Below are 27,608 nucleotides of genomic sequence, written 5' to 3'. Positions count from 1 at the left end.
TATATAGAAATATGTCCACATATGCAGTCGCGACTGTGTCTTTTTTCTGAATTTATACAAACACTTTCATTTTATAGTAAATTAGTTTTGGCTAGTTTATGTTTATGAACAGAGACCTACAGATCAATATAGTAAAGAAAAGTCATTTGTGAACCTGTGATTAAAGTTTTTATTAAACTTGTAACTAAGTTGCAAATAAATCTTAAAGCGAAACTTTGCTTGTTCACAAAAAGTTATTTAAGAGCCACTTGATTCTACCTGATGGAAACTGTTGGGCTTGAGTGTTTCGTGTTTATGATAATTTTATTAGATGTCAGCATTTAATGACACTCTGTTAAAAAGACTGGTTTACCAAGAGTGACACGGAGTATTTTTGCCTAAAATGAGTTCCTGAAGCAAAAGTCTTGTTACAAAATTGGTAATGATAGTATTAACATCTTATGTACATTCGTGTGTATAGTGGGCATTTTTCCTGTGTTTGCTCTTTGAATATTCTCTTTTTTAATTGAATATTATTCAAAAATTCCAACTGTAAAATGCATCAAATTCTTGTGACTGCAAAAATGTAAACACTAAGATTCAACATTTATTCCATGTGGCTAATCATAAGATATTGATGCCTGATCATTCTGAGCTAGTAAACTTTGTTTCTGGCGAATATGATTTAGCCCCTACAAGCTTACCTGCAAGTTCCACAATGTACATTTATCTTTTTAAATGCAAAACACCACATGGACATGGCTTGTAACTCACTCACTCACTCTTTCACTCACCCACTCAGGTTTGCTGGTCTGAAAATTCTCCACAAGGTGATGCATTTTGATATTAATAGAGTTTGGTGTTTTTTAGGACAACTTAGAAGTTGTCTGTGTTAAGTGAAATGTTTCCAAATGTAGCTCTTCTTAGGTATTGTCATTTCGCTCAACTTGAGATGCATTGTGAGCAGACTGTGTCTTGACTCTACAGCAGGGGCACTCAGCTCTGCTCCTGGAGGGCTGGTTTCCTGACTGCTTTTGTTGATTACCTGCTCAAACACACCTAATAACACTCATCTGTTAATTGCCAGGTTTAGAGGTTGTGTTTGAATATGGGACCTACCAAACTCTACTGGATGCTGCCCCTCCAGGGCCAGATTTACACACCCCTGCTCTGTGGTTTCTGTGTTGTGTGCTCAGTCAAATACTTAACAAAAATCGAAAGACCTACTTAGGTTTTTATCCAAACTACACGATTCTCAAAGAACAAATTAAGTGAATCAATACAGAGAGGAGTTTGCTGAATATCTAAATATTCAGATAACCTTATCCCTTCCTATTATAAAAGCCTGCCCTCTGTCTGGATAGATGAAGCTCTTCCCTCTGTTTGTTTAAGACTCCATTCACCAAGTGACAGTTGATTTTTTTTCCCCTTTGTTTTTCATATTTTATCCATATATCTTCTTAAATGATCAGATGATCTCAGTTTTCTGCTGTCGTCCATTACATTTCATTGTCATGCGCTTGTGGTGCCTGTTCTTTTTTTTTTTCTCAGCCTCCAAATCTACTTCCTGTTCTGCAGCCATCCTGCTGTTATTTGTTTTCCCTGGCTGATGCCAGAGTGATATTTTCCCTTCATCTTTTTCTCATAAGGGAAGAAGTGGTTTTGACCAGCTACTGAGTGCTGCTAAAATAACTTGGCCGACTCGACTCTAATGGAGGAGATGGATCCTGTTGGGAGGAGGCCAGAAAGACTGTGTGACTGAGGACAGCGATCTCAGGGCGATAGCCCAGAGTATTCATGCATAAAATACTGACTGGCTATGGGAAAGAGAGTTTGAGAATTTCTCATTTACCATAAGGGAGTCCTTTTGTGTTGGTTATTTAGCTTAAGGGCATAAATTGCTTTTATGCCATGAAACAACCATGAAACAGAAAAGGACAGAAATATACTAGTGGGGGGGAAAAGGAAGGGAAGATTTGCGGTAGGTGCAGTTTCCAGAAGCCGGGTTATGAATCACTTGGAGCCAATTCAGTAGTGAATAACAAGCTTAAGACAGAAATGCATGGATAAATGTATCTGCTGTAGGATGACAGTGGCAGCAGCATGTTATTGCAAAAGCAGAAGTAGTGAAGCTTTATACATGGATATCTAAGAGAAGCTGGAGTCCAAGGTTACCTTCAGATTACATGCACTGGAGAAAAGGGAGTTTGGTGTGAAAATACACTTACATGCATCGCAAAGAAGCTCAGTCTGTTCAGTTTGAGAGAATTTGGTTATATCCCAAGAGGACCGGCCGGATTCAGAGGCTGGCTTCCGGCAACATTGCCAGCTATATAAAGGCAAGCCATTAGTTAGTCACTTATTACTTCCATATCATTGCTGTCGGAACAAAACCTCATATCTCCAAAATGGTAACTTTACAGGAGAAGGAAAAAATATGGATTACTTTCAATGTAAGTTGTAATCAGAGTTTTTTCCAAGTCATTTTTGCCCGTTTATTTTAGTCCATCCTTCATGAAATTTACACAGCCAACATGCATGTTCATTTTATGTCAAAAACTGAAAATCGACAAAAATGGAGATACGAGGTTTTGTTATGACTGCAGCCATATACAAAGCTATGAGTCCGATATGTTTATGTAGTCATAATTAAGTTTTATCAAACACAACTTTTTTGTTATCTCCCAGCCACAGAGCTGGACATCTGCTTGTGACACACTTATTCAGTTTCATTTTTATTAGAACATTTTTTTTTTCATTATTTGTCCTCAGCAGTGTTGCTATTACCCTTTATTAACTGACAGTATTCTTACTCTTCATTAGCAGTGTTGGATGAATTTACTGGTGTAACTAGGATCTTATGGACCCCCAAATGAAAATTCTTGGAATTCATTAAAAAAAAACCTTGTTAATTAAGCTTGTTAATTTACTGTCTCATCCAAAATGGTGCTATAATAAAAGCTAGTGGTTGAATTATATTATTTAGTGTGCCACAAGCTCCAGCGTGGTTTCATTGCTTTACTTCTGGAAATGCTGGATAGGTACCACAGTACTACTTTTTGGAGTGGTAAGTAATGTCACAGTTATTGTAACTGCCCACCATAAAAAATGCATGTGAAGGGGTCTAACGTGAGTCTTAGGAAGGGTATTCTGTAGATGTAGCAATGGAAAAGGTGGTTTGCTGTGGTAAGGAATTAGTCCAAGGAGATGTCCAAGGTCGAGTACTGAGCCTTGAAGTACACCTTGCATGACTGGAATGGGAAAACATGGAGGGAAATGAACTGATTTCTGTTAGTGAAATGGGAGTGGATTGGGAGTGGCCGTGCTTGTTTTTAAGAGGTGTTATTATTAATTATGTCATTTTGACATTTATGTTTATTGCTTATATACATTTTTATTGGATGTATACAGAGACCCACTGCACTGAGCTTTCATTCCCAGTTTTCATTTAATAACTAACGGTTATAAATACATACTTCTTCATTTGGTAGCTGTATGAGCCATACGGTCCACTATGTCAGAGGAAACACGCAGGTTTAAATGTGATAAAATGGCCATAAACTGACTTGACCCTTTTCAGGGTTTTTTTTCCCTCTCCTCCTCTCCTTTTACACACTTTTTTATAATCGGCATGCTGTATGCTGTGTCCGCTTGTCTTCAGTATCGATGTCATGTTTGGCTTCCCAAGAGCACCATGCAGTGAATTGATCTCCGAAGCCAGCTTAATTAAACAGGCTGGTATAAATTAGGCACTTTTACAGCGGGGCCACCCGACATGTTTACAAGATTAATTGAAGCATCTTTCATACCTGAGACGTGGTTGGGGAGGACCTGCCAGGCCTGCCAGATGGAGCCGGGGCTTTATGGGGTGGCTAAAAGATAGAGCGGCAGACTGACTGATGTACAAGAAGACAGATAGACTAGACAAAAGTATAGTAAGCAAGTGAGGTATTTCTCTTGCATTGTGCATTTGATGTTTTTTAGGCAGGAGCTATCCTCAGATGGACTGTGCAAATCATGCAAGGCAGACTCTTGAGGAAAATGCAAACAAGCAATTTATTAAACGTATATGTGTGCATGGCATGACAGGAGCTTCAGTCCCTGATGTACATGCTAGACTTTGGAACGTACAAACGAGAGGGACTGAGAGAACAGTAAACTTTTTTCTCCTCTCCTTTGTGCAGCATTAGATTTCCCTGTCGGTTTGAGGGGAGGCTGTGCACTTTTTCTCTTAGACAGTTTGTCTTGTCTTCTTTATAAGCACACAATAGTTTTGGCCCATCCTCTCAGATCAGGCCTAGCAGCCCTGATTGAGGAGGGGTGAGTGCTATGTTCCTCTAAAGCCCTCTATTACATTGTGATGGAAATGCGGTTGCGCAAAGTGGGAAGCTAACGGGGGAGCTGGAAGAAGGAGGGCGTGCATGATAGATTCAGAATGAGAGATTTCATCACGCCATTGACGATAGACGTGTGGCGCTCTGAATGCTGCGAGACGTTTAAAATTCCCCCTGTAAACACATTAGGGAATCACTTGTCTTAGGTAACAAAGATAGAGAAACATTCATCAAAACAGTGCCTTCACACATGCATAAATGCATGAGTCTCATTTGGTGTCAGAGGCCGTTGGCAGCCCCAAGTTCCCTAGGCAGAATAGCAAAATCTTTTGCTCACAGGAAACAGTCTCTCAGTCACATCTATCGCCCTTCATCAACTGCCTCATCTCTCTCTCTCTCTCTCTCTCTCTCTCTCTCTCGCTTTCTCTTTCTCTGTCTCTTTCTGCCTCTCCCTCTCTCTCCCTCCCTCTCCCTTCTGTACACTTGTTGTGTTCTTACATTTCTCTTTCCTTGGAATCTAGAGAGATATCATTTTGGGAATTGTGGGCTGATGCTTATAACAATGCTGATGCATAAACATTTTTAGAATGTAGAAATTAGGGCATTGGCTCTCTGGATTAGTGTTACAGAGGAAACTACCACTTATTAGTGGAGTAAAATGAATAAAACACTCTAGCTCATCCCTTCTTTTTTTCGGTCTCTCTCTCTCTATCAGATAACAGACTGGTGTATATGTACTTCAGCAGCTCTGGCTCAGTATATATGATCTGCATCCATCTCTGTCCTCAGTGCATATCAGCAGTGGGAACAGTAATACTCATTTAAATCTCATCAGTGGCTCTGTTGAAGCATCTCAGTCTGAGGCAAGAGTGCAGTCTTAGCCAAAATTCAGTCCAGTTCACTGTGTTTTATCTCTCTTCTGCTTAAAAAAGACTTAAATGAAGATATTTATTCCTCTGCTCTATGTACAGTTACTAGTGGATCGTTATGCTGTTTATTCATAATTCTCTGTTGTCAGTGTTAACAACATCATGGACAAAAGTCCATAGACAATTCACCTTACATGTGCCGGAAGTAACAATAGTAATGCATACAACACAAACTGGAGACCACATAGAAGACTGTGGCCAGGTACTGCGCCCCCCTACTTTTAAGTTTTCAACACTGTTTGCAACTACAAAAGGACATATTTGCATTACATACATAAAATTACATTTTAGGGTATGATTAATGAGAAGTACATTGCAAATTATGCTAACTTGCTAGTTTTCAGTATTACTTTACTGGTACATTTGCAAGGACAAGCAATTTGTCTTGGTGAAGCTGGAGCTTATGTTATGAATGTAAATAATAAGCAAATAAAAGCAAGTAAATAAACAGTGTACAGCCATCTTCAGTAGACTGAAGTTCCTTGCACATCAAGCTGTCATTTGCCAGGACTTGTCCTCTGACCCAGTTTTTAGATTCATATCTTCAGTGGGTAGAAGAACTATTTAGCATTTCACACATGTTCAGTGTAGGACTTCACAGTACATTGTGTGGTAATTATTATTACTTCAGCCTTTGCAGTGCCTATATGAATTCTTGTGGATGGTTTTATTATAATCAAAGATATGCATGTAGTCCAAAAAATAGTTTTAGTAAAAATAATACACACTGATTTTTAACTATGACAGGTTATTGTGTGTTTTTAAATGTGTTTCAAGCCATATCTCAGTTGCTATGTTGTAGCCATACAGTAGTCATTGTGCTGGAATTCCAGTGTGGGAACGGGACATATAATGCATGTGACCATGCTACTGTGTAAAGCACCGCAGTTAATAGGCTCTTCATTTTGGATCTGGCAATTATTTGACAACAGTACGCCACACATGCTGTTAGAGACCAACAGAGAAACGAGAGATAACGAGTTTGAAGGATAGGCATATTGGATATTCTTTATGGCTTTAAAAGTTGTGCTTGGTCTGCAGTTTCTGAGGAAAGGGTGAATAGGTAATGCATTTTTGATATATAATGCCATTTTGACCTTTCAAGTTCACGCAAGGATCCATCCACATTAAGAAACGGTTAGATTTGGTCTTGGTTAGAATATGTGCTGTAGATGTCATACATCTGTTTTGTAGCCTACAGGTCACTAGGCTATGTTTTAGCAGGGCATCGCCTGGCCTGGGTTTCGTTTCTGGGGCTGAATAGCTCAACAGCCACAAATATTTGGAACCAGCTCCGAACTTTCACCCACTCCTCAAAAGAAAGCAGGATATAGAGAGAGATTGAGAAAGACAGAGAGCACACAGTTACGGTGGAAGGGAGTAAATGTGAATGCAGTAGTATAAATAGTAAATTAACAGAACATGTATCTTGTGCTTCCATTCAGTTGTTTTGAAGTACAATAACATTAAAAATAAGGTAGCCAGGTTACTTACTTTTTAACATCTAAATCTTTTTTTAAACTGTAGAAAAAAGCTGGGTGTTGCATGTGAAAATATATATTCCAGTATACAAAATAGTGTATAGCCCTGCAGAACTCTTAAGTGTTTATCAGCACACAAAATAACCAAGACAGAATGCAGTAGTTTAGCATGATGTTTTATTTTTAACTGTTGTTTCTCATTTTGGTTTCAGGCGAGACGAGCTTAACTGAATGGCTGCTTTATTTTTGAAAATATATAAAAGCTACAGATAAAATGTTTGTTTTAGTAGGACATTAGTGAGAAGATGTGTAGAAGAGATTGAGATTGCTGTGGGAAAGGAAATGTGCAGAGAACTCAATATTAATAACAAAAATAATATTGTTGGGGGAAACATCACTTTTTTTTCATCCATCCATTTTCTAAGCCGCTTCTCCGTCAGGGTCGCGGGGGGATGCTGGAGCCTATCCCAGCAGTCTTTGGGCGGAAGGCAGGATACACCCTGGACAGGTCGCCAGTCCATCGCAGGGCAGACAGACAGACACAGACAGACACTCACACCTAGGGGCAATTTAGCATGTCCAATTGGCCTGACTGCAGGTCTTTGGACTGTGGGAGGAAACCGGAGAACCCGGAGGAAACCCATGCAGACACAGGGAGAACATGCAAACTCCACACAGAGAGGACCCCGGTCACCCGGCCAGGGAATCGAACCCAGGCCCTCCTTGCTGTGAGGCGACAGCGCTACCCACCACGCCACCGTGCCGCCCACTTTTTTTCATTTTCTGTTAAATAGTGTTTTCCCTCTTCCATTTTTTTCTTACTAGGTTTATAACACATGCCAGTGAACATGTCTGAATCTCTGCATATTTTTTTTATGTGTCAAACTTCACATAAAATAAAAAGTAGCAACTGCATACAGATTCATTTACAAAACGTTCTGTAGGAACGATGTCCCAAAACAGCTGAGCCTTCAGCTCTTCACCTCTGGTCTTTAGCATCTTGTATCACCAAACTATTTCTACTATCTTCCATGTGTTTTGGGCTTTGGGCAGTTAATAAACGCTCATATTCAGTTAACTAATTTCTTCATTTGATTCATCCCCTTTCCCCCTGTTCTTCCTCCTAACCTCTGAACACACTTCAGGCAGAGAAATGTTGCTTTAAGCTCTGAGTACTAATGTGTCTGAGTACTAATGCAGCCCTAGTTCAGAGTGCATAAACTCCAGGATATAGATTGAGAAATCCATATGTGAAAGAGGTCTTGGAACTATTTCTCTTTGCGTCTTGGTTGTTATTGCTGTCCCTGGCCTGGGTCAGGTAACAGCGAGGGCTTGATTTGATGGACAGGAAGTGGCGAGAAGCTTGTGTTTGTTTGCTGAGATGTGAAGGGCTGTGGCCAGCTGCTGATGTTATCCACACTCTTCATCTGAGAGCTCACTCCATGAATCATTACAGCCCAGTAGCTTTCTTCTCTCATTAGCGGCCCGTTATGTGCCAAGGACTTCTCGCTTCTTCACAAGCTCTGCAGAGAGCCAGGGAAAGAGAGAGGATACCACATGAAGCAGGGTGTAATTTCATCAGCATCATTGTTTGCTATTCTGGAGTTTTTTGTTTTTGTATCAAATTCCATCTGCATCTCATGCTGGTTCCTGTTCTGGCTTTCGGCTTGTACACTGTCACAGTCTGTCCCTCTTTTGCTATTGTGCGTTTTCTCTGTCCATTTCTACCCCCCCCCCCCTCTTTTTATTTTCTGCTCTTCATAAGACAGAAAACTGCTGTATCATCATAACGTCAGAGCTGATACTGGAGGTCAGATGCAGGACACTAAAATGATAGTTTGACAAAAAAAAAATATGGTTCTTTAGTTTTGCATTGAAGCTACAGTATCCTTTATCTTGTTTATGTAGTTTCTCACACTGTACAGCACACTGTTATCTGCAAACTGGAGATAGCCCCGATCTGATAGCTGGTATCAGGCTGATATTGTCAGAAGATGCTGGGTGGGATATTGGTGGGAAAAAATCTGATCTGATATTGTCACAAATCTAGCCTGAAAATAGCACAGTACTCTTTGTATTGCCCACACACAGAGCAAAGTAGGTCACATGATGATGTGAACCACATGATAACATGAACCACATGATAATGTGACATGATATCAGTAAGGTAGACTTTGAGTATTTGAGTAGAATGGAATCTGAATAAACAGTTTTGCTCACGTTTGGAATTATTGTGTTCAAAGATAATTAGCAGTGCACTTACTTGTGTGCAACCTTTTTCATTTCATTGACTTAACTAAACCAGATAAATCTGTTACAGCCGTATACACTGTTCCATTTCTTCTTATTTTAATAATTGTTTGTCATTTATTTATTAGTCCATTGTTACAAAACAAACAACACACTTTGTTTCCAATTTGACTATAACACAGAGCAAAGATGAGCAGCAGACCAACAGAAACTGACCATACGGAGCCCAAAGGAGAGAATAACAGGACACAGAAAAGTAAAGCATGCTGCTTTCCTGATAACTTCATTAACTTGTATTACGCTATTACATTGACAGGTGGTAACTTTTAACTGTATAGACAGGCAAAGAAACGGTTAAAACTGTTTACTGTGCTAGTTAGAAGAGCTAATAAAGCACCCATGCGGTGTTGGCTAAGTTGTCCTGTGTAGCCTTTTTTCTGTTAGTTTGAAAGGATATCTAGCAATGTAGAAGTAAAGTTAATGCAGAAAAAGTCATCACAGCTAGTCGACATTGATAGGAAATGCAAATGAATTGTTCAAGCTGAAATTTCAAGGGTCAGTCAGTGAGGCAACTGGCATACTTACCTGGCAGGGGCAATACCATGATCACAAAGGTGGTTTACCCAGGGCGAGGCTCTGCCATAGCACTTGGGTGGTGCTGACCCTTGCGAATTCCCCAAATGTGGGAATCTCGACTGCTTGGGGGCAGTTGTGGGCTGGAGGTTAGGGAACCTTAGTAGGCCCTGTGACCTGAAGGTTGCCGGTTCGATCCCCAGCACCGACAGTCCACGACTGTGGTGTCCTTGAGCAAGACACCTAACCCCCAATTGCTCCCCGGGCGCCGTGGATAGGGCTGCTCACAGCCCCCTAGTGTGTGTGTATTCACTAGAGTGTATGTGGTGTTTCGCTTCAGGGATGGGTTTAATGCGGAGGTGGAATTTCCCCGGTTGTGGGATTAAAAAAAAATAATATCATACTGTATCAATATACGACACTATAAGAGAACACAATATGACAAGTGAAGGGGAACAAATTACAAACAAATTAATTTTATCCATACTTTTGTCCATTTTTATAGATAACATGTCTCATCAAATATGTTTGTATCTTATGGTGTCAGAAACAACATGTGCAAGTCTGGTTTTCAATTATTTATCAACTCAGTACAGCTATGGACGAATTTGTGATGACTTTGGCCTGCAGTTAGCATGATGCTAACTGGTGGGATATAAGCGTCCATTACTTGTACGTGTCTTGGCTGATTGACTGCACTGGGGCAAAGGGAGAGTCGAGAAGTTGATTTTTTTTAGAACTATGGCTTTAAGGCACTTTTGTTCAATGAGCTATGCATCAGGCTTTTCTTCCTCAAGCAGAGTAACAGGGGTTGAGCCTACAGGACATAAGGTGACATTCCTGGGCCCCATTCTTCCTGTTTTCTTAAGAAAAACAAAGCCAAGCAAAACAAGTTTAAGCTAACAGTGATGATGAATATTTCATGGAAACAGTCCTGTGTCTTGCAGACATATTTATGAATCATAAATAGCGCCTCACGTGTACTGTATGAGATGACAACACAACACTGATTTATTAGGCCAAACATTCACTTTAATTATTTGTTCATTGTTCCTTGGTTTGGAGGCAGTATTCGCATTGTTATTATTGAATCCATAATTCATCAGATAGGTGTTTTTTTTTTTTTTTTTTTTTTTTTAATTAATTTTTATTTTATTGCTTTTACCATTTTTTTTTTCTCAGAGGATGGAACAGAAGTATGGTTTCTGAGTATTGATTGTTGTCTGTAGTGCTCTTTTCCCGTTTTAGAGTCTGAGCCCGAAGTCAGTTTATATAAGGGAATTCTATTAAGAGACAGGGGTTAATAACTAATGGGAGCATTTGTGTGGATAATCCTGTCTTTGTCCTTTTGAGATGAGAAATATGCAGCCATTGAAATGAATCTGCAGCATTAAAGAGTGACTTAAAGACTGATTCAGGCTGAGTCCTCTCTGTCATTCTTTAGCCTCATTTAAGACCAAAACAGAAAAATACAAGCTTATAAGAACTATTATCTTCCCTTGTTGGTGTCTGCAGAGGGCACAGAGGATCATATGCTCCAACAGTGTGTTTATTCTTTGTGTCTCTCCTAGGACTGAATCCGCTGCCCTTTGACCCCTCCACTAACAACGAACCACTGCAGTTCAACAGCTCCAATGGTCCTCTGGTGTCCGAGTGTCCTCTGGAGAACGGCACAGAGAACAACAACAAGAAGAGGAAGAGGCCTAATCTTCCTCCAGGTACACACAACTTCAGCATAATCATCAGCCTCATCTATAACATCATCCCCAAACATGAGAAACTTGAGTCAACCCAGTTCTACTTTGTATATATTGTAGTGGTGCTTCTCAGTCCTGGTCCTGAAGGCTGACAGCCCTGCACATTGTAGAGTTCCACAGCTCCCAACAGACCTGATCCAACTAATGAACTATTAAACAAGCTCTTTCAGTGTTAGAGCGTGGAACATGCTATACCCTGGAAGGCAGTAGTACTTCAGGACAAGGGGTCTGATTCTCAAAAGTGTCATAACAATGAAAATATGCCTTTTTCTTAACTTTTCTTAACTATAAAAAAACATTAAAACATTATTTAATACATTAAAAAAAATTATTTCTTTCTTATCTTTTCTTTTAAGAACAGTTGTAAGAGCAAGTCTTTGCCTTATTAAAATCTCATTAATGTGGTCTTAGACTGTGAGAATAACTTCTAATTAGTTTCACAGAATAAAATTGTCAAATAAACCAAGAATGATATTTCCTGCTGGCTGTTTCCTACACCTTCACTTCTAGTTCTTGTTTGCTTGTTTGTTTATTTTTGAACGTTTGGTTTGATTTTGTTTTATCTTCATTTGTCTGTCCTCGTGCACTGATATAGTTAAACTGATAACCAGTTGATGAAATATGATGTAATTTCCGGTAGTCTGTATGAAATGTGATATTGATGCTCTATGTCACAAACTAAAGCCTACATATGAAAACACTTCAGATTTTCTTAAGGAAATAAGACTTTCTGAAGAGAGTGTTTTTTTGTGTGTTCTTATTAACTTATCTTAGTGTTTGTCTTTAGATTGTAAGTTTATTCTTAGGAAAGGTTTTGTGAATCCATTCTCAGTGTTGAGAAAACACCAGTGCAGTACATTCCCCTCCTATAGTTGTATGTGGAAAAATGTGCATAAAAAGGTAAAGTCAGGAGGTCATTGATTATGGGATCAGTAAAGTAAACAGCAGCAATGTTGTCATTAGCCAGACCTGCAGATAGTGTGACCTCTGTGAGTTTGCTTTCTGTGACTTGCGAAGTTGAGAGACAAATTATCCTCAGGCAGGGAGTTGACTTTACCTGTCTGTATTTCCCTGTGGATAGCCTTCTTTAAACCTATGCAAATATTAATGGAGGAATGCTGAACTCGTTAATTAAATTATGATAAGTCGAGGAGAGGGGAAGAGGGACTTCGCTAAGAATGAGAGATGCTACCTTTCGTTTTATGTGCGTTTGAAGATGTTAATTGGATGAGAAGAGTTGTCCGTGTTAATGAGCCCATCTTTTCCCCCAGTTGTCACCATGTGTAGGGGTTTGCACTCACTCATTCTTCCACTTCTATGGCTGATGACCTCTCCTTAGACCCAGTCTTTTCAGATGTTTGGACTTTTGGTGGTCCTGTTTGCCTCTGGAACCTCACAGATGACCAGAGCTTGAAGGGAATGTGATTAGGACTTAAATGAATGCAAATGATGGCGAGTGCCACTCCTTGTGCGTGCTCTGTTCCTCACGCTCCCGTACAGCTGACACAAATGGAAGTGAAATGGGCCATTGTACGCTAGTCACAGTGAGGAGCTGGATGTGTAGATCAAAGCCAGCCAGCATGCTTTAGATCAAAACCTCACAGCGCTAATCTAATCTGCCCATTTCGGAACGCTCATTTTCTTAGAGCATGGACTCCATCTGTATTCACTGAACTGAATTTCCACACCCTCTAGGTGCTAGCCTGTGTGATCGAGCCCCTCTCTAAGTGAGATATAGGACATAGAAAAACAATTTGTTTTTAATGCTGTGGTTGTTGTTATGGTGCCATGTGTTTCTGCGAGCTGTTTGCTTATAGGCAGTTAGCATTCATCTAAGATAAGCCCTCGATAATGTTCATTTGAATAATGAGAATTGTTTAGAGAATCTCACGTCTGCCTGCTGCCCCTACATCCTTTCCTGCTCCATTACCATTGCGAACGGTTCCCACATGCAGATCTGCTTAGCAACCGAGAATCAGCGAACAGCATTTCTCTTTAGCAACAGTGCCGATGTGCTGCCCAGCCTGTCATTAAGCCTTACTCTTATCCACCATGACTGTGCCAGATCAATCTACTCCCCAGTGAAGGGAATTAAAAAAAAAAACTAAATGACAACAATTCACAGCATCTGGAGTGTAATGCATTCAGCTGCTGTAATGTCCTCTGGCAACGTTAGGCTGGGGAAGTTCTCCCTGCGTCTCTGAGGAGGAGAGCTAATGCAGGGGGGCGTAGACTAATTACCAGCCATGCAGATTTAACCTTGTTAAAGCATTGTAATGGATAGATTCATCTCATTAGCTGTGGCGCTCTATTAGAGAGGGTCCACCCGCTTGTATACTGTTGTAGCACGGCAGTGGGCAAGGGCGCTCAGGTTTGGCAGCATGTTTATGCCATTTGCTAACCTTTCCACACTCCATCCGGCCACTGCCTTGCGTTGACAGATCCCTAATTGGTGTTCTTTTGCCATTTAGAAGGCACTGCTGCCGTTTAACGAAGCAAATAGCATTGACTGTTTTGACACAGTGTTAATAACCCCACCTTTGTAATAACATGGAAATAACGAAGCACGCCGTCGACTCAGCAGTCTACTGGCGAGCACTGGTGCAACGCTAGTGTTTAGTGACACATTTAGAGCAACATGAAAGAAATGCACAGAGGGCTGTCCGTTCCTTTGCTGCATCAACCTGCTAAAATGAAGGCTTGAAATATTCCAGCATATTAACCTTCCTTATTAGAAACCACAAACAGTGTTGGTGGGCAGTATGTTGCTGTTGTCGGAAGAAAACCTTGTATCTCCAAAATGGTAACTTTACAGGAGAAGAAAAAAAACATGCTTTAGTTTTAATGAAAGTCAATGGAACCAGAATTTTTCCAAATCATTTTAGGTTATTTATTTTAGTCCATTCATCATGAAATTTTCATATAATGTAAAGGATAACATGTATTTTCAAATCATGTCAAAAACTGAAAAACTGAAAAAAATACGAGGTTTTCTTCCGACAACAGTGAGTAACTAGTATAACAGTGAATACCGATATGAGGTTTTCTCATGGTAGCAATTTTGCTCTACTATGGACACCATGATAAGCCCAAACACAGTGCTACTCCTGAGACAAACTAAACCTGAGAATAAACAGCTTAGGGTTAGGTTTTTTTTTTGTTTGTTTTTTTTTTTTCGTGACAAAACTGCACTGCTATACACCACTTGCACCTGCTCCTATGTTGATTAGTGTAGGTTTACGCAGGAGTGCACACAAACGGAGTGTATTGTTGAACACCTGCCATGTGCATAAAGCATCATTAACACGGTCAAGCATTGCCAGTCATGCTGCATGGTACTCATGCATATTTTTCTTTTGTTTGGACAAAACAGATTTCCCCCATCACTCAGACAAATTTGAGAAATTGACAAATCTGGCTAGTGTGGAACATCTTTGTTTGGCGTACTTTATTAATATGCCACAATTTGAATAAAGACAGTGTTTTTACATGCTTTTCAGACATACAAGTCTGGAAACATTTGGGTCCATTTCAAACTTTTACAGCTCGTGCATGCTGGTCACACATGCAGCGGAGTTGTAAGAAAGTTCTACACATATACTTTCATCTAACGAATAAACAGTCAAATCACTTTGGTTCTTTAAAACACAATTTATGAAAGAGCACTGTACATTAGTTTTCCCTAGACAACAGCCTGACTTGTGATTGGGCAATTTTTCCAAGGCTGATGGACCAGGAAACTGTTAAGCATGACCAAGAAGAATGAATCAGCTGGTAAAACCCATCCAGCTGGTAAAACCCATCCAGCGGGCGTGGAGCAAACTTAATGTCGTAAACTTAACAAGCTTGGAATAGTGAACTGTCATTATTAGATATAGCAAACAGTGAATTATTATTTTAGACCAAATACCAGGTGCGAAATGGAATTGAGGATGTGCTTTTACCTCTTCAAACAATAGGAGAGGCTGCAGGAGAGAACCTCAAAAACTGCTTCTGTTTGGAAAAAGTTACTAGATTAGTGGTAGCATTTACACAATGGAAATGCTTTTTAGTCACTGCAGTTCTTGCAATAATAATAATAATAATAATAATAATATTGGCAACAGTAGCAACAATGATAGTACAAGTAATATCAATAATACTTTTTTGTACTGTTTTTGTAACGGTTGGGAGCGAGGAGGTGGACGCATATGCGGAGATAAGCAACTTTTATTATGGGCAAATCCAGGGTCATAGTCTAAGTGGTCCAGGGTCATAGAGCCAATACGGATTGATCGGGGGGGCAGACATGGCAGACAAATCAGAATCAAACAGTACGACCAGAACAGTAGAAACAACAACACAAAGACCAAAACATCCAACAAAGACCAGCAAACACAAGGGGCAAACACAGGGCTTAAATACATAGGGTAAACGAGGGACAGGCAGGAAACAGGTGGAGACAATCAGGGGGGGAGTCATGAAATGAGGGGGCTGGGCCAAAACAAACGCACATGGGGGCCAAACCAAAACAACACAAACACATGGACAGGTCTGGGAGGGGCCAATCATGACAGTTTTGTTATTGATATTACTATTAATATTATACTTAGCTAATATATTTAGTTAATATTATACTTTCTCCTTTTTTATATCATAATGTTGCATCATTGTCATCTGAATCATAGAAAAACTCTGTGATATAAGTCTGACTTCATATCCCACTCCTAACATGACCCTATCTGGACTAAGCAGTTAACAATGATGATGATTGTGATGATGATTGATGATATCTCACTCCTATACCCAGTGTCTTTCTTTCTATCTCTACTCACTTGAAGCAGTGTTTGATAACAATTTTGGACTTGACCTATCATGTATATTCTAAAACTGTCCTTATTGTTTTGAAAGACACCTCATGTGAAAGTCTAGCCTTGTAAGTACTTTCATGAACAACCTCATGATTATACAGTTCTGTACAAAACTCAGAATAATGTTCATTTATTTCATTTGCATTCACATTAAGTAAGTTATTATTTTTTCAGTATCAGTCAAACAGTAAACAAAAGAAAAAGAAAATATTTAACAGAAAAGTTTGCAAAATGCATAATGTTAAATTTTTCAGTATTTAGTGTGTCCGCCTTTATCTCAGTTTTTCATTTTGGGGCACTTGCTTTCAGTTTTTTTGTTTTGTTTTGTTTTTTTGTTTTTTTTGAAGAAACCTGTTGGATTATTTTTCCACACCTACAAAGTTCAGTCTTAGAAGTTGGTTACATTTTCTGCTTCTCACAATCCAAGTAACCCAACACGTTCAATCATGCTGATGTCTGGACTCTGGGGTGGTCAGTCCATTGTTCTGAGATCACCAGAAGCTTCGTTGTTTGATTTGCAAAAATTATTCTTTTTTGTCTGTTTCCTTTTCCCAGTAAGGACTTCTTAACAGCTACACATCCTTTCAGGCTCACAGTGGAAGGATGGACAACAAACATTGTTTTTAAGAGCTGAAGTTAGAGTGGAGCTAGATGTTTTTTTTTTTTTTTTTTTATCTGATTGTCTCTCAGATATGACAGCTTTAAGGTGACAGTTTTGGTGGTCTACCCGCTTTTGCACTATTGTTAGGCGTCTCAATTTCTTTTTAATTTTTAAATTTTTTTTAAAAAACTGTTTTCAATTTATTTTCTTTTGACTTTCCCCTTCTTTAAGGAAGGTTATATCTAATCAACTAGAAATAGCTCCTAAAAAAATAAATAACTTGTCCATAATCATTTTGACTAGAAATTAAAGACACAGAGGGTGGGTTCTGACTGCATGGTGCATGGTCCATCCATCTCAACTGTCCAGCACTAACTTTCACAACCCCAACTTGCAGCCCTGCATAACTGAAAAGTATATGTGTTATGCAAGCCAGTGATTATCTTAGCATCAAAATGAATGGCCTAATTTGAGAGAATTATGCCTTCCGGCTACTCAGCAATTCTGTTAAAGGAACTAGTGCATAACGTTGCATAATTCATCATTTGCTCCAGCCGCCACTATAACTATCTATACTCTATAGTCTACCAGCCACATATTTTAAGAGTGAGCTGCGGCTGCAGAGTTTCACTGAGCATTAGCTGTAGTGAAGTCATGCCTCCTTAAAAAGCTGAGAAACTCTCTGCTCTGCTTTGTGCATCTTAAAGAACTCAGTATCTGGCGACTGTCGCTTAAAAATGACACGGGGCCCGATTGAGCCTTCAATTGTGCGTTGTGGAGCAAGGCATGGAAGCAAAGGTTGCAGGAGCGATTTGTTGGAGGCAGATAGGCAGTTGTGGCTGCCGTATCCTCTGTGCATTAACCTTTGGTAAGTGCTGCTGGGGAAGTGCTGGCTGAAATGCTATTGATTGGCGCCAGGAGGAACGAGTACAGAAGAGCAGGCAAGAATAAGATTATCCAGTGTAAGGCTGCTTTTGCTCTTGCTGGACTTAGACAAAAGCAAAGTGGAGCTGCACTCCAGCAAGAGGAGAGAGCGTAGGAGGAGCTCACCAATGGCTGGCACGTCTGTCTGGCTCTTTGCATCTTTATGTGCGCAAGTGCTTGCTTTTGTTTGGTTTAACATACACTTAGCGCATACGCACCTGCACACAGACACATAAGTAGCCTAGAAAAGGTATCACTCTGTCTATTGTTTGCTGCTGAATGCTCTTGTATTGAAGTGGATGTGTTTGAGGGGATACACTTGTGTGCATGTGCATGTGTGTGATTACCACCTGATTGTGTTTATGAGAGATGAGCACAACACACTCGGACAAAACATGCAGTGGGCCGGATGTACCTCAATCTCCAAAAAAAGTTGCTTTACAGAAGTAAAAAACATTCTTAACTTTGAATGGATGGATAAACGTCTTTTGTTCTTTGTCATTACGGATCATTTGTGTTTGTCCATTTTTCCAGAAATTTTGCCACATATGTAAAGAGCAGCTGGTGTTTTTGTAAATTATGTGAAAAATGAAAAATAACCCAAAATATATTCATCATGAAATCTCGGTTTGAAATATCAGTCAAATCTAAACATCTGTCCAATGCTGCAGTACTGACTGACTGCTAGCTGTGCATTATTTGTTCTTTTACCTGAAAGACTTTTCCCTAGAAGCTAGAAGAAGTTAAGCTCCTGGAATCCCCCACTGTTAACAGTCTAGTAGGACCTTTTTCAGTCATTTTGCAGGTTCTTTTTGCAGTTATCAAAGCGTTTACTTGGCTGTGATGTAATGCCTCTGGCCACACAGCTGGGTGTTGTAATTTTTTTAGATGATACATTAATGGACTTATATTGGTGATGGAATTATATTTCAGTCTCCCAGTACTGGCAATGCCTGCTGTCCTCTTAATCTGTAAAATGCTCCCATACATGACATTTCGCTGCTTCATGTCTCACTGCTTCATTCCATTGCATGGTCAGCTCTTGCATAGCACCCTCTTGTGTTGAAATTGAAATCACGATCAATTGGTAAATTCGTAAATTGGTCAATTCTGATATCTTTTTCCAGTTAAGAATCTTTGTGTTTTATGAAAGGTTTTGCATGGTTTGGTATTGTTCAATTTAGCACCTTTGAGTTTCAGATCTTTTTTTTATATATATATTCAAATAATTTTCAAAATAATCAGTAGGTTTCTCAATTGCTTAAACAGCTGATAGTGATAGTCCTACTTTTATACAATGTGTCATTTAACAAAAGCCGTATGTTCAGATTTTTAACAAGAGGATTAGTACAGATTACAGTGTCAGAGATGTCCTCTTGTGGCCTGACACAACATGCTTTAAAATAGTGATAATACATTTTTGTTGTTGTTGTTGTTGTTAACCTGTGAATTTTGAGAGCGGTGCAATAAAGGTTGCTCCTTCCATGCCTGTCACCTCTAAAAGAATGGGGCCATCATCAGCGTGATCATCAGCCCACATGGGCTTTCAGCCATGCTGTTAGCCCATTAGCGTCAGCATTGCTATTTTAATAAACGCCATGCCTGCCCAGAGGCCGTATCACACTTGGTCTCAGGCTAAATAAAGAGAGATATGCGGGCATGCTTCATCATGCTGTTCTGCCCTACCTGCATATCACCAGCCGTGTGGATGTAGCCGTGAGGCCGATTGTGTCACTCCACATTGTGTCAGTGACAGCGCTAAGACCTTGTGACATGTTGGATGAGGAGTGACATGGACTGATTGCTGATATGTGGGCTAAATGTTTACGCTGATCTCTCTCAGCCTCCCTTAGACAGCTGCATTCAGTCAATCCGTGCCATTCTGGAACGTAGTCCGTGTCTCTCTCTCTCTCTCTCTCTCTCTCTCTCTCTTTCTCTTCTAACCATTGTCACAGTGGGAGGGACGATGTTGACGCCAAAACTTATTAGTGGCTTCTTTTCCTTGTTTGCTGTTGCTTCAGTCTATTGGTGTGCTGGTAATGAAAGACTGTGTGCCTGAAGGATTCCTGCAGCAGGAATAGTGGGGGGTAGTTTGGTTAGCTTTGCTTTCTTTGCTTAACATACAGCATGAAAGGGCTGAATGATTGAATCTCCATAACAAGCTGTGAAGAGGCTTTTCTGTCTTTGGGCCTCAGAGAACCTGAGCCATCAGTTAACAGAAGTCAGCTTCACGTATTCTGACTATTCATCTGCTGTGCATGTCTGCATGTGGCCACGTGTTGTTGAGAGGAACATATGTGAGTAAATGTGCGTGGTCTCCTATTGCGTGCAAACGAAAAGAATGAAAATGGCATTCTACGCAAGTGTGAATCCTCCCCTCCTTCTGTGTAATAATTGTGTAGGTGTTTTGGTGGATAGCATGCCAGCTCATTTTCATCCTGTAGTCATCTTACATGCAGCTATGTCTCTACAAATGGAGCCAAGTGAAGTATCTTAGTGGGAGGGGTAAAAAAGTCTAAACTTTTGGCCTTCCCTGCACACTTTTAGTTGAAAAGGAATATTAGACTTGTATCTACCCTTTATTATGTGTTATTTTACCAACTGTGCTTATTCTCTTTCATGAATAATATCCTGGCCAGGTGAGGGTTCTCTGTAACTCTCATCTATGAAGCGGTCTGTCCTGTTATATTCTCACTAGAGTCTATTTCTCCCCTTTTCACCCTTTTTATCCCTGTAGTCTGCAGAGTTTGTACTCCACTCTGGCTGTTGGCTATTCTTTAGAGATTATAGCAGTGCAATATAGACAATATACGATTTTGTGATTACTAGAGTGGTGCACTGTTACAGGTATACTCTGTAATAATGGTTATATTACTGGTATAATGTTTAACCATTAGTTTTCAATTAATGAAATCACTGTTGTGTTGTAAAACATTAGGTCATGTAAAGGTACAAATATGAACTTTTCCCCTGTGAAAAAAAAAATATTTAAGGTATACAGTTGGACTTCTATTTTTACCTTTAAAATAATTTTTGTACACAGTCTGTACCTAAATTAATGAAAAATGTACCTGCATAGTACCTTTTCTTCTGGCAGTGTAGTTTGTGAAGGGTTATGTTGTCACACAGGCACCTCTGATCCGTAAAGCTCATTTACATGTAGTTCACTGGCTTGCTATTATTCAAGATTCCCCTCTTAAAACATAAGAGAACACTTTTCATAATATATAGTTCAAAACACAGCTCTTGAAATTTGAAAATAGAACTCTTCAAATCACGATTTTTAAAATAAAAACTATTAATTGTTTAGTCCTCCTGCTGTGGATTCTGTATTCTGTCTTTCCTGATGATGTAGTTGTGCAAAATGCAAAAAAAAGCAAACTCTCCCACAAGTCAGTATTAGTTTGTTCCTAGAACAGCACTGTGCAGATTGTTGAACACTTTTTCTTGCTCCAGCACAGACTGCTGACCACTCTGTCCCAGGCTGGCCCACAACAAGAGGGGAACTCTTGGCTTCCACTGAGCCATAATTAGCAGATATATACAGCCATATTTACAGACTATGCCAGCACATCTCTTGAAGTCATCCTCACTCCTTTTTCCTCTTCCTCCGTCTTTTTGTCGTTCCCGTCCTCTGCTCCATATACTATTCAGTGGAGGCACTGCCTGTCCTACAGTGCAGTTATTGGCAAAAAAATCCAGGTAATTTCTATCTGTCTTTCTCTTTGTTTTCTCTCCTTGTCGCTCTTTTTCATTCATTCTATGATTAACAAACTTTTTGAAGGTCTTTGTGAAGCAGTCAGTGGATTTTGTCACTCAGCTGTACAGCTTGATATTTCAGGGTGTTTTTGCTTTGCTTTTATTAGTCTTTCTCAAGAGAGAATTGAGTAGCAAAATGTCTTTGGTTTGTCTAGGGCTGTGTCTCCTTTCATGTGCCTTGTGATTATCCACACAAGCCACATTGTGGAAAAAGTTCTTACTGTGGTAGGTTGGTTGGTTTCTTTCTAGTACTATTTTAAGGTCACACACATTCTAAGGCCAAAGCAGTTGGTCTAAGTTTAGTTTTGATACACATGCTGTATATTTGTCAGCTGTAAATGCTGTATATTTATATATATTTTTAACTTGTGATTGATGAGCCCTACAGCTACACAGAGCGAGGGACAGACAGTGTGGAAGGATGCTGACTCAGACCTGGGGTCGTCTGAGGATTAGAATTTCTCCATGGGATTTTACGTGGGAGCATTTTGTTAAAACTCTAGATAGTCTGTGGATATTATATCGCACACTGTTGTTGGAAATATTGGGATAGGCTATGTCATCATTTTTGTTACTCGTCTTGGCCCAGTCTCCTGAATATGTTGCAGTTTGGAGAGATCTTAAATGTTAGAAAGAGCCAGCTCTACTGTCTCTTAACATCTCTCTGTGATCTTCTCAGCACACCTCTCAGGAGACTAAGCTGTAGATAGATGGGCAGATTGAAGTGTCATTTACTTAACCTCAAAGGCATCAAACTTATGTTTGGAGCGTAGTCAATTTGTTGTAAGGCTGATATGAGTAGTTCAATTCTAACGTGAGGCCACTGTCTATTAATATTTTGTCTTATACTGTGATACAGGAGATCAGATTTGTCTTAACATAACATTGAGCTGCTACCTCAAAGTTGCCTACTGCAGAAGTTTAAGCATGAATGTTAAGCATTACCATGTTTGCTGTAAATTATACCCACTTTTCCTATTGCACAAAGCCTGGTTCAGCGCAGGAGCCTTTCCCATTTGACCATTTGCAAAGTAATGGTTGACATGCCTCTCAAGTAGTCACAGTTGTCTCTAGGTACTACTTTCACTGTCGACCAAAAGAAAAACTTTGACAAATGTTCATAGAACAAACCTGCTGTGAAAAAAAAATGGTGATAGTAAATTAGTCAGAATCCTTTCAACCAAAAGCGAAAAGGTTCCAAACAGTGATTTTTTTTTTTTTCCTCTACTTCGCCTTTGCTCAAACTGTTTGAACGCATCTGTGCTCATCAGCACAGAGGTACAAAGGAAAAAAACACCATTTTAATCACTGTTTCTGGTATTCTTGATCATTAAAATGATTTGTTGTGTGTTTGTTGTTGTCCTATTAATTCATTTGTTCATTCAGTCATTCATTCTGGCTAAAATCTTTTTCTCTTGGCTGAAAACTGGAAGTGCCACTTTCGAGAATTTAAAGCATGTTTTGCTAGCTGAAATTACAGTGCATCCCTTAATTAAACTATGAGGAAGACAACAGTTCAGTGTCAAAACTTTTAATGGCCTCTAAAGTAATCTGCAACTGCAGTGACCAAAAGAGTTCTCCCCCCTGGGAGGGAGGACTTGTCAGAATTGGGAAACAGTCAATTAACAACCAGATAACTTAAATTGTTTGCTTCATGCAGGTCAGCAAGTTTATATAGTTTACCATGATGTTAAATTAGCTATTCAGTTATCAGGCTAATATTTTGAATTACTTTTGAACTGACGTTTAGTTAAAGTGGGTTGCTGCTACATGCTTACCTTTTCCTGAGCACTAATTTGAATAGAAGTGTCCTTTCTTGACTTGCTGTTCTTGAGCCTTGGTTTTATGTAGTGAGATCTTCGCCCCTGTGATAAGGTCTGAGCACCAGATGAATAATGTTCTCCCACTCTCAGTGGTAGGTAGGTCTTGAATTATGCATCACAGACTGAGCACTTTGTACCAAAGTGGAGGCAACAGTAGTCCCTTGGTTTCACAGCAGAAAGACTGACCCCAGGCTCCCCCTGCCCCCGTTTAAATCAAGCCTCCTTGCTTTCTGGCAGCCGGAACTACTGTCAAGTCTTTGATAAGCTCTAATTGGAGTTGACATTTACAAAAGCAAGTCTTTTATTGATGTCGACGAAAAAGGGGGAACAGAGCAGTGAGAATCTCAGAGGATCAGAAACTGTACGACCCTGCGACCTGTGTGTCATTCTCGATGGCATCAGCAAGCCTTTTACATGAAGCAATAAGAAGCAAAAAAATCTTCTATTTTTTATGTGTGCATTGCAGACCTGTCAGAAAAAGTTTTCTTTCTTGTGTAGTTGTTTGTGGGCCAGCTACTTGTATTCGTTTGCTCATATACCGAGACTAAGCGAATGCTGTCTGTGCATCCAGCCAGAAAGAGCCTGAATTCCAAACTCCTCTTCTTCTAGATGATTAAATGATTAGGTTTGGCAGTTTACCATTTCGGAAAACGGAGCTTCTCCAGCCATGACAGCCGAGAATAGAGCGTGGTTTTGTGTTCTTTAGAAAGGAGGGCAGTGTGAGCAGTGAGACTCGACTTGGTGAAGTCTACCCGCTTTAAAAGCAGTACTCCCGCACATACCAGCAAAAACATGTCATTCAGTGTCAGAGCTCTGCTCTCTGATGTAGGGGAGATGATGATGGCATCTTAAAGTGTCTTTTTCATTCTCTTCTGTTACAGACATACTGGCATTGGAGTGTATTAGATCACTGGGTGAATAGTAAATGTCATCCATCTTCATTGGTAATATCTGCACCTCCTTCCCTGCATAGCAAGGGACTGTTCTATTAGCATCAGTCGTCATTGCACTGTGAGACTTGAGTTATCATCTTAGTGCAGCATTAGGCCACTGCATACATATTAACAGCTTCCCTTCCTGCTAGAAAACAATTGGTGTTGTTTATGAGTCATCAAATTGTTTTTATACACCCATTTGGATTCTCAATACGAACAGTACTGTGCAGAAGTGAGAGACCCTTTCATAGAATTTCCAGGCAAATGGCCAGTACTTCATTGTTCAGGAAATAAGCAGAAAAAAATTTATTTGGGTAATTTGGGTAATTTCTGACCTTTTCCATTATTATAGCATCCATTCTTTTCGAGAGACGCTTTCAGTTTTTCAGTAACATTTGTAGGGATGTAGGGTTTTTCCATGATTTTAAAGTTCAGTCTTACTCTGTGTGCACACTGCAGATGATAAGATCACTCAGTGTCATTAAGGCAGCATTCAGCTGGTCGCTGGTGAACGCTTCAAAGTGAATTCAGGCAACAAGTTCGATTGGATTGTGTTTTTACATGAGACAAAGAAATTAGATAGTAAATATTGAAATTAAAATAATATCTCCCTCAGAAAAGCAGGTTATACAGTGCATGTCTATAAAGTAAGCTCAGTTCACAAAGAGGCTATGCTATGCAAGAGGCTATGCTGCACAACTTCATTGAAGTTTCATTATGTTACCGCTGTAATCTGCTGTCCTTGCTTGTTCACGAAATGCAATGTAACAAATCTTCAGCAGGAGCCATGATCGGTACAGCATGTTCCACAGGACATAACATCTTTTACAGATTATCTGAAGCTCTTCCATCAGTAAAATGGAAAACAAAATTGATCTGAAATAGGTCTTCCTCTATCAGTGCATTAAAAGCTCCTCCTTCATCAGTGAGTACTCAATAATCTGATCATTATCAAGTTTGTGCAGTTATCCAAATATTCAAATGGTCATGTAAAAACCGTATTCTGATTTAGAAATCTGATGAAGAAGTCTGATGAAGAGGGCTGGATTTTGGCTCAGTAATCAGATTTCTCTGTGCATGTGTACTCCTACAAATGCTTTCTGCGAGAACAGATGGTGGATGTTACATTATGGCCATCATTACAAAAACGAAGACACTTCTTCTACCACACTTCTTTTTTTTTTTGAACGCAGACTGCATACAGCTCGGTAAACTCACACATCACTGCAGTCCGCTTTCCCTACATTTTCACCTAAATACAGTGGAACACATCTTCAGTGGAAACCAAGGTCAGTGCAGCATGTTCCACAGGATGTAAGAACATTTTTTCATCTTTTCTGATTGGTTATCTCTGCTCCACATCACTACTCATTTGCATTTTTGGCTTTGCACAGATCGTTCTCTTTACAGCGCTGTGTATCACTGGTTCTCATTCCAAATGAAAGACTTGCAGCTTCACACATTTGTGGCCAGCAGTGTGCATGCAGGGTTTGAGCTTGGTTTTATTTACTGCTTCTCATAGTCCAGATAGTCACAAATGCACCTTTAGACTCGTCAGTCTATAAACTCTTGCTTCACACCTCAAATGTCCAGGTATAGTGTTTTTTCTTTTCCTTTTTTAGCTTTGAGATGTCTTCTTACAGTGAAAGGATTGATGGAAGCACTTTCAAAGCTAGACTGGAGCTTGATTTTCTCCTTCAAGTGCTGTTTATCTGACGTTGACCATTTTGGTGGTCTACCAGGTCTTGCACGATTGCTAGGAGTCCCATTTTCTCGTCAACTTTTCTGAACTCCAGTTTGGGGAAACACCTGTTTTGGCCCTTTGACTTAGCCCTTCCTTCTGCAAGTGCAAAGAACTGTCTCTAGCCCACCATCATGCAGGATGATGTGCTGTCTTCACTTTTAGTCATTTTTTTTCCTTTGTAAGGTCAATACTTTTTTTCTCGAATGTGGGCCATTTTGTCTACACCACACTGCCTGTATTGGTGGTCTACCTGGCCTGCTGCCAATTACCTGCCTTCACCAGGCATGCATCTCAGCCAAGTTGAGCAAAGCTTTTTCAGTCTTTCATTGTACTGCTGCTACAAAATTCCATAAGCTTCCACACCAGTGCTTCTTCCATACTACTGCCATGCTGTGCAGTGCTGTAGCCTTTTTATGATTGTTTCTCTATCATTGAAAAAAAGCTCCTCCTCCACTAGTTGAAAAGACTGTTTTTCCATCATTGAAAAAACTCCTCCTCCATCAGTATGAAAAAGTTCCTCCTCCTCCATAACAGTGAAAAAACTCCTTCTCTAACAATTGAAAAGGTTCTTCCTCCATCATTGAGAAAAGCTCCTCCATCAGTGTGAAAAAAATCATTTTTCTCCATCAGTGTGAAAAAAATCAATTTTCTCCATCAGTGTGAAAAAAAAATCAATTTTCTCCATCAGTGTGGAAAAAAACCCTTTTTCTCCATCAGTGTGAAAAAAAAATCCTTTTTCTCCATCAGTGTGAAAAAAAATCTATTTTCTCCATCAGTGTGGAAAAAAAACCCTTTTTCTCCATCAGTGTGGAAAAAAAACCCTTTTTCTCCATCAGTGTGAAAAAAAAATCCTTTTTCTCCATCAGTGTGGAAAAAAAACCCTATTTCTCCATCAGTGTGAAAAAAATCCATTTTCTCCATCAGTGTGAAAAAAAAAATATTTTCTCCATCAGTGTGAAAAAAAACCTTTTTCTCAATCAGTGTGAAAAAGCTCCTCCTCCTTCGTTGAGAATAGCTTCTCCTCCATCAGCGAGAGGATGCTGTGTGTTTTTTTTTGTTGTTTTTTTTTTAATTATTATTATTATTATGTATTCCAGACTTACAGTCTGCTCTGGGTGTGGGATAGCCCATGCTGCGTGTGTGATGCAGTTGCTTGTCCATAATGAAGCATTCCCTGAGGCGTGTGGCGTTTTAATTAAAGGCAGTAAAAAGGCGTATTGATCTTTCGCGACAGAGAGAGACTCCAGGCAGAACCTTGAATTACTGTCATACCACCCCTCTTAATTTGATTTTTAAATTGTGTTTTGAGATTGATCTTGGTGCATGGAGGGAGGATAGTCTTCGAAGCCAGCAGGATCAGTTTGCATTGTGCCGTGTTAAGATGATGCATGCTGGTTGAGTCGGTCCCTTTAGTGTGGGATTAGCCATTCGTAGCAAGAAGTGTAGGATTAGCACAGTGGTTCGTAGTCCTGATACTGGAGTATCCTTTCCCCGCACATTTTACTTTTTTCTTTGCTCCAACAAATGTATTTCAACTCAGAAAGGGCTGCTTAAATAGCTGATTAGTTAAATCAGGTATGATGACTCCATATGCTTTAAGGTAGCAGCCTCTTTGGATTGATACCATAGAAGAACCACCGTTAGCTTCCTGAAGGACCTTGGAAATGGA

General features: G+C 39.7%; 1 protein-coding gene and 1 pseudogene across 4 annotated transcripts in view; both read left to right on the top strand.

Annotated features, from left to right (window-relative positions):
* The window catches only part of enox2 (ecto-NOX disulfide-thiol exchanger 2), a 253,893-nt gene that overhangs the window by 106,296 nt on the left and 119,989 nt on the right, over window positions 1-27,608 (top strand). For all 4 annotated transcript variants that reach the window (XM_017721483.2, XM_017721484.2, XM_017721486.2 and 1 more), the window contains one exon: window positions 11,118-11,264. In XM_017721483.2, the coding sequence (XP_017576972.1) occupies window positions 11,118-11,264 (147 nt within the window). The remainder of the gene's footprint in view (window positions 1-11,117; window positions 11,265-27,608) is intronic.
* LOC119264542 lies at window positions 9,551-9,680 on the top strand (annotated as a pseudogene).

The sequence above is a fragment of the Pygocentrus nattereri genome, chromosome 11 (genome assembly GCF_015220715.1).
Source record: "Pygocentrus nattereri isolate fPygNat1 chromosome 11, fPygNat1.pri, whole genome shotgun sequence".
In the NCBI taxonomy this organism is placed as follows: Eukaryota; Metazoa; Chordata; class Actinopteri; order Characiformes; family Serrasalmidae; genus Pygocentrus; species Pygocentrus nattereri.
Note: the sequence above shows the minus strand (reverse complement) of the source record. Positions and strands in the feature narration are given on the sequence as shown.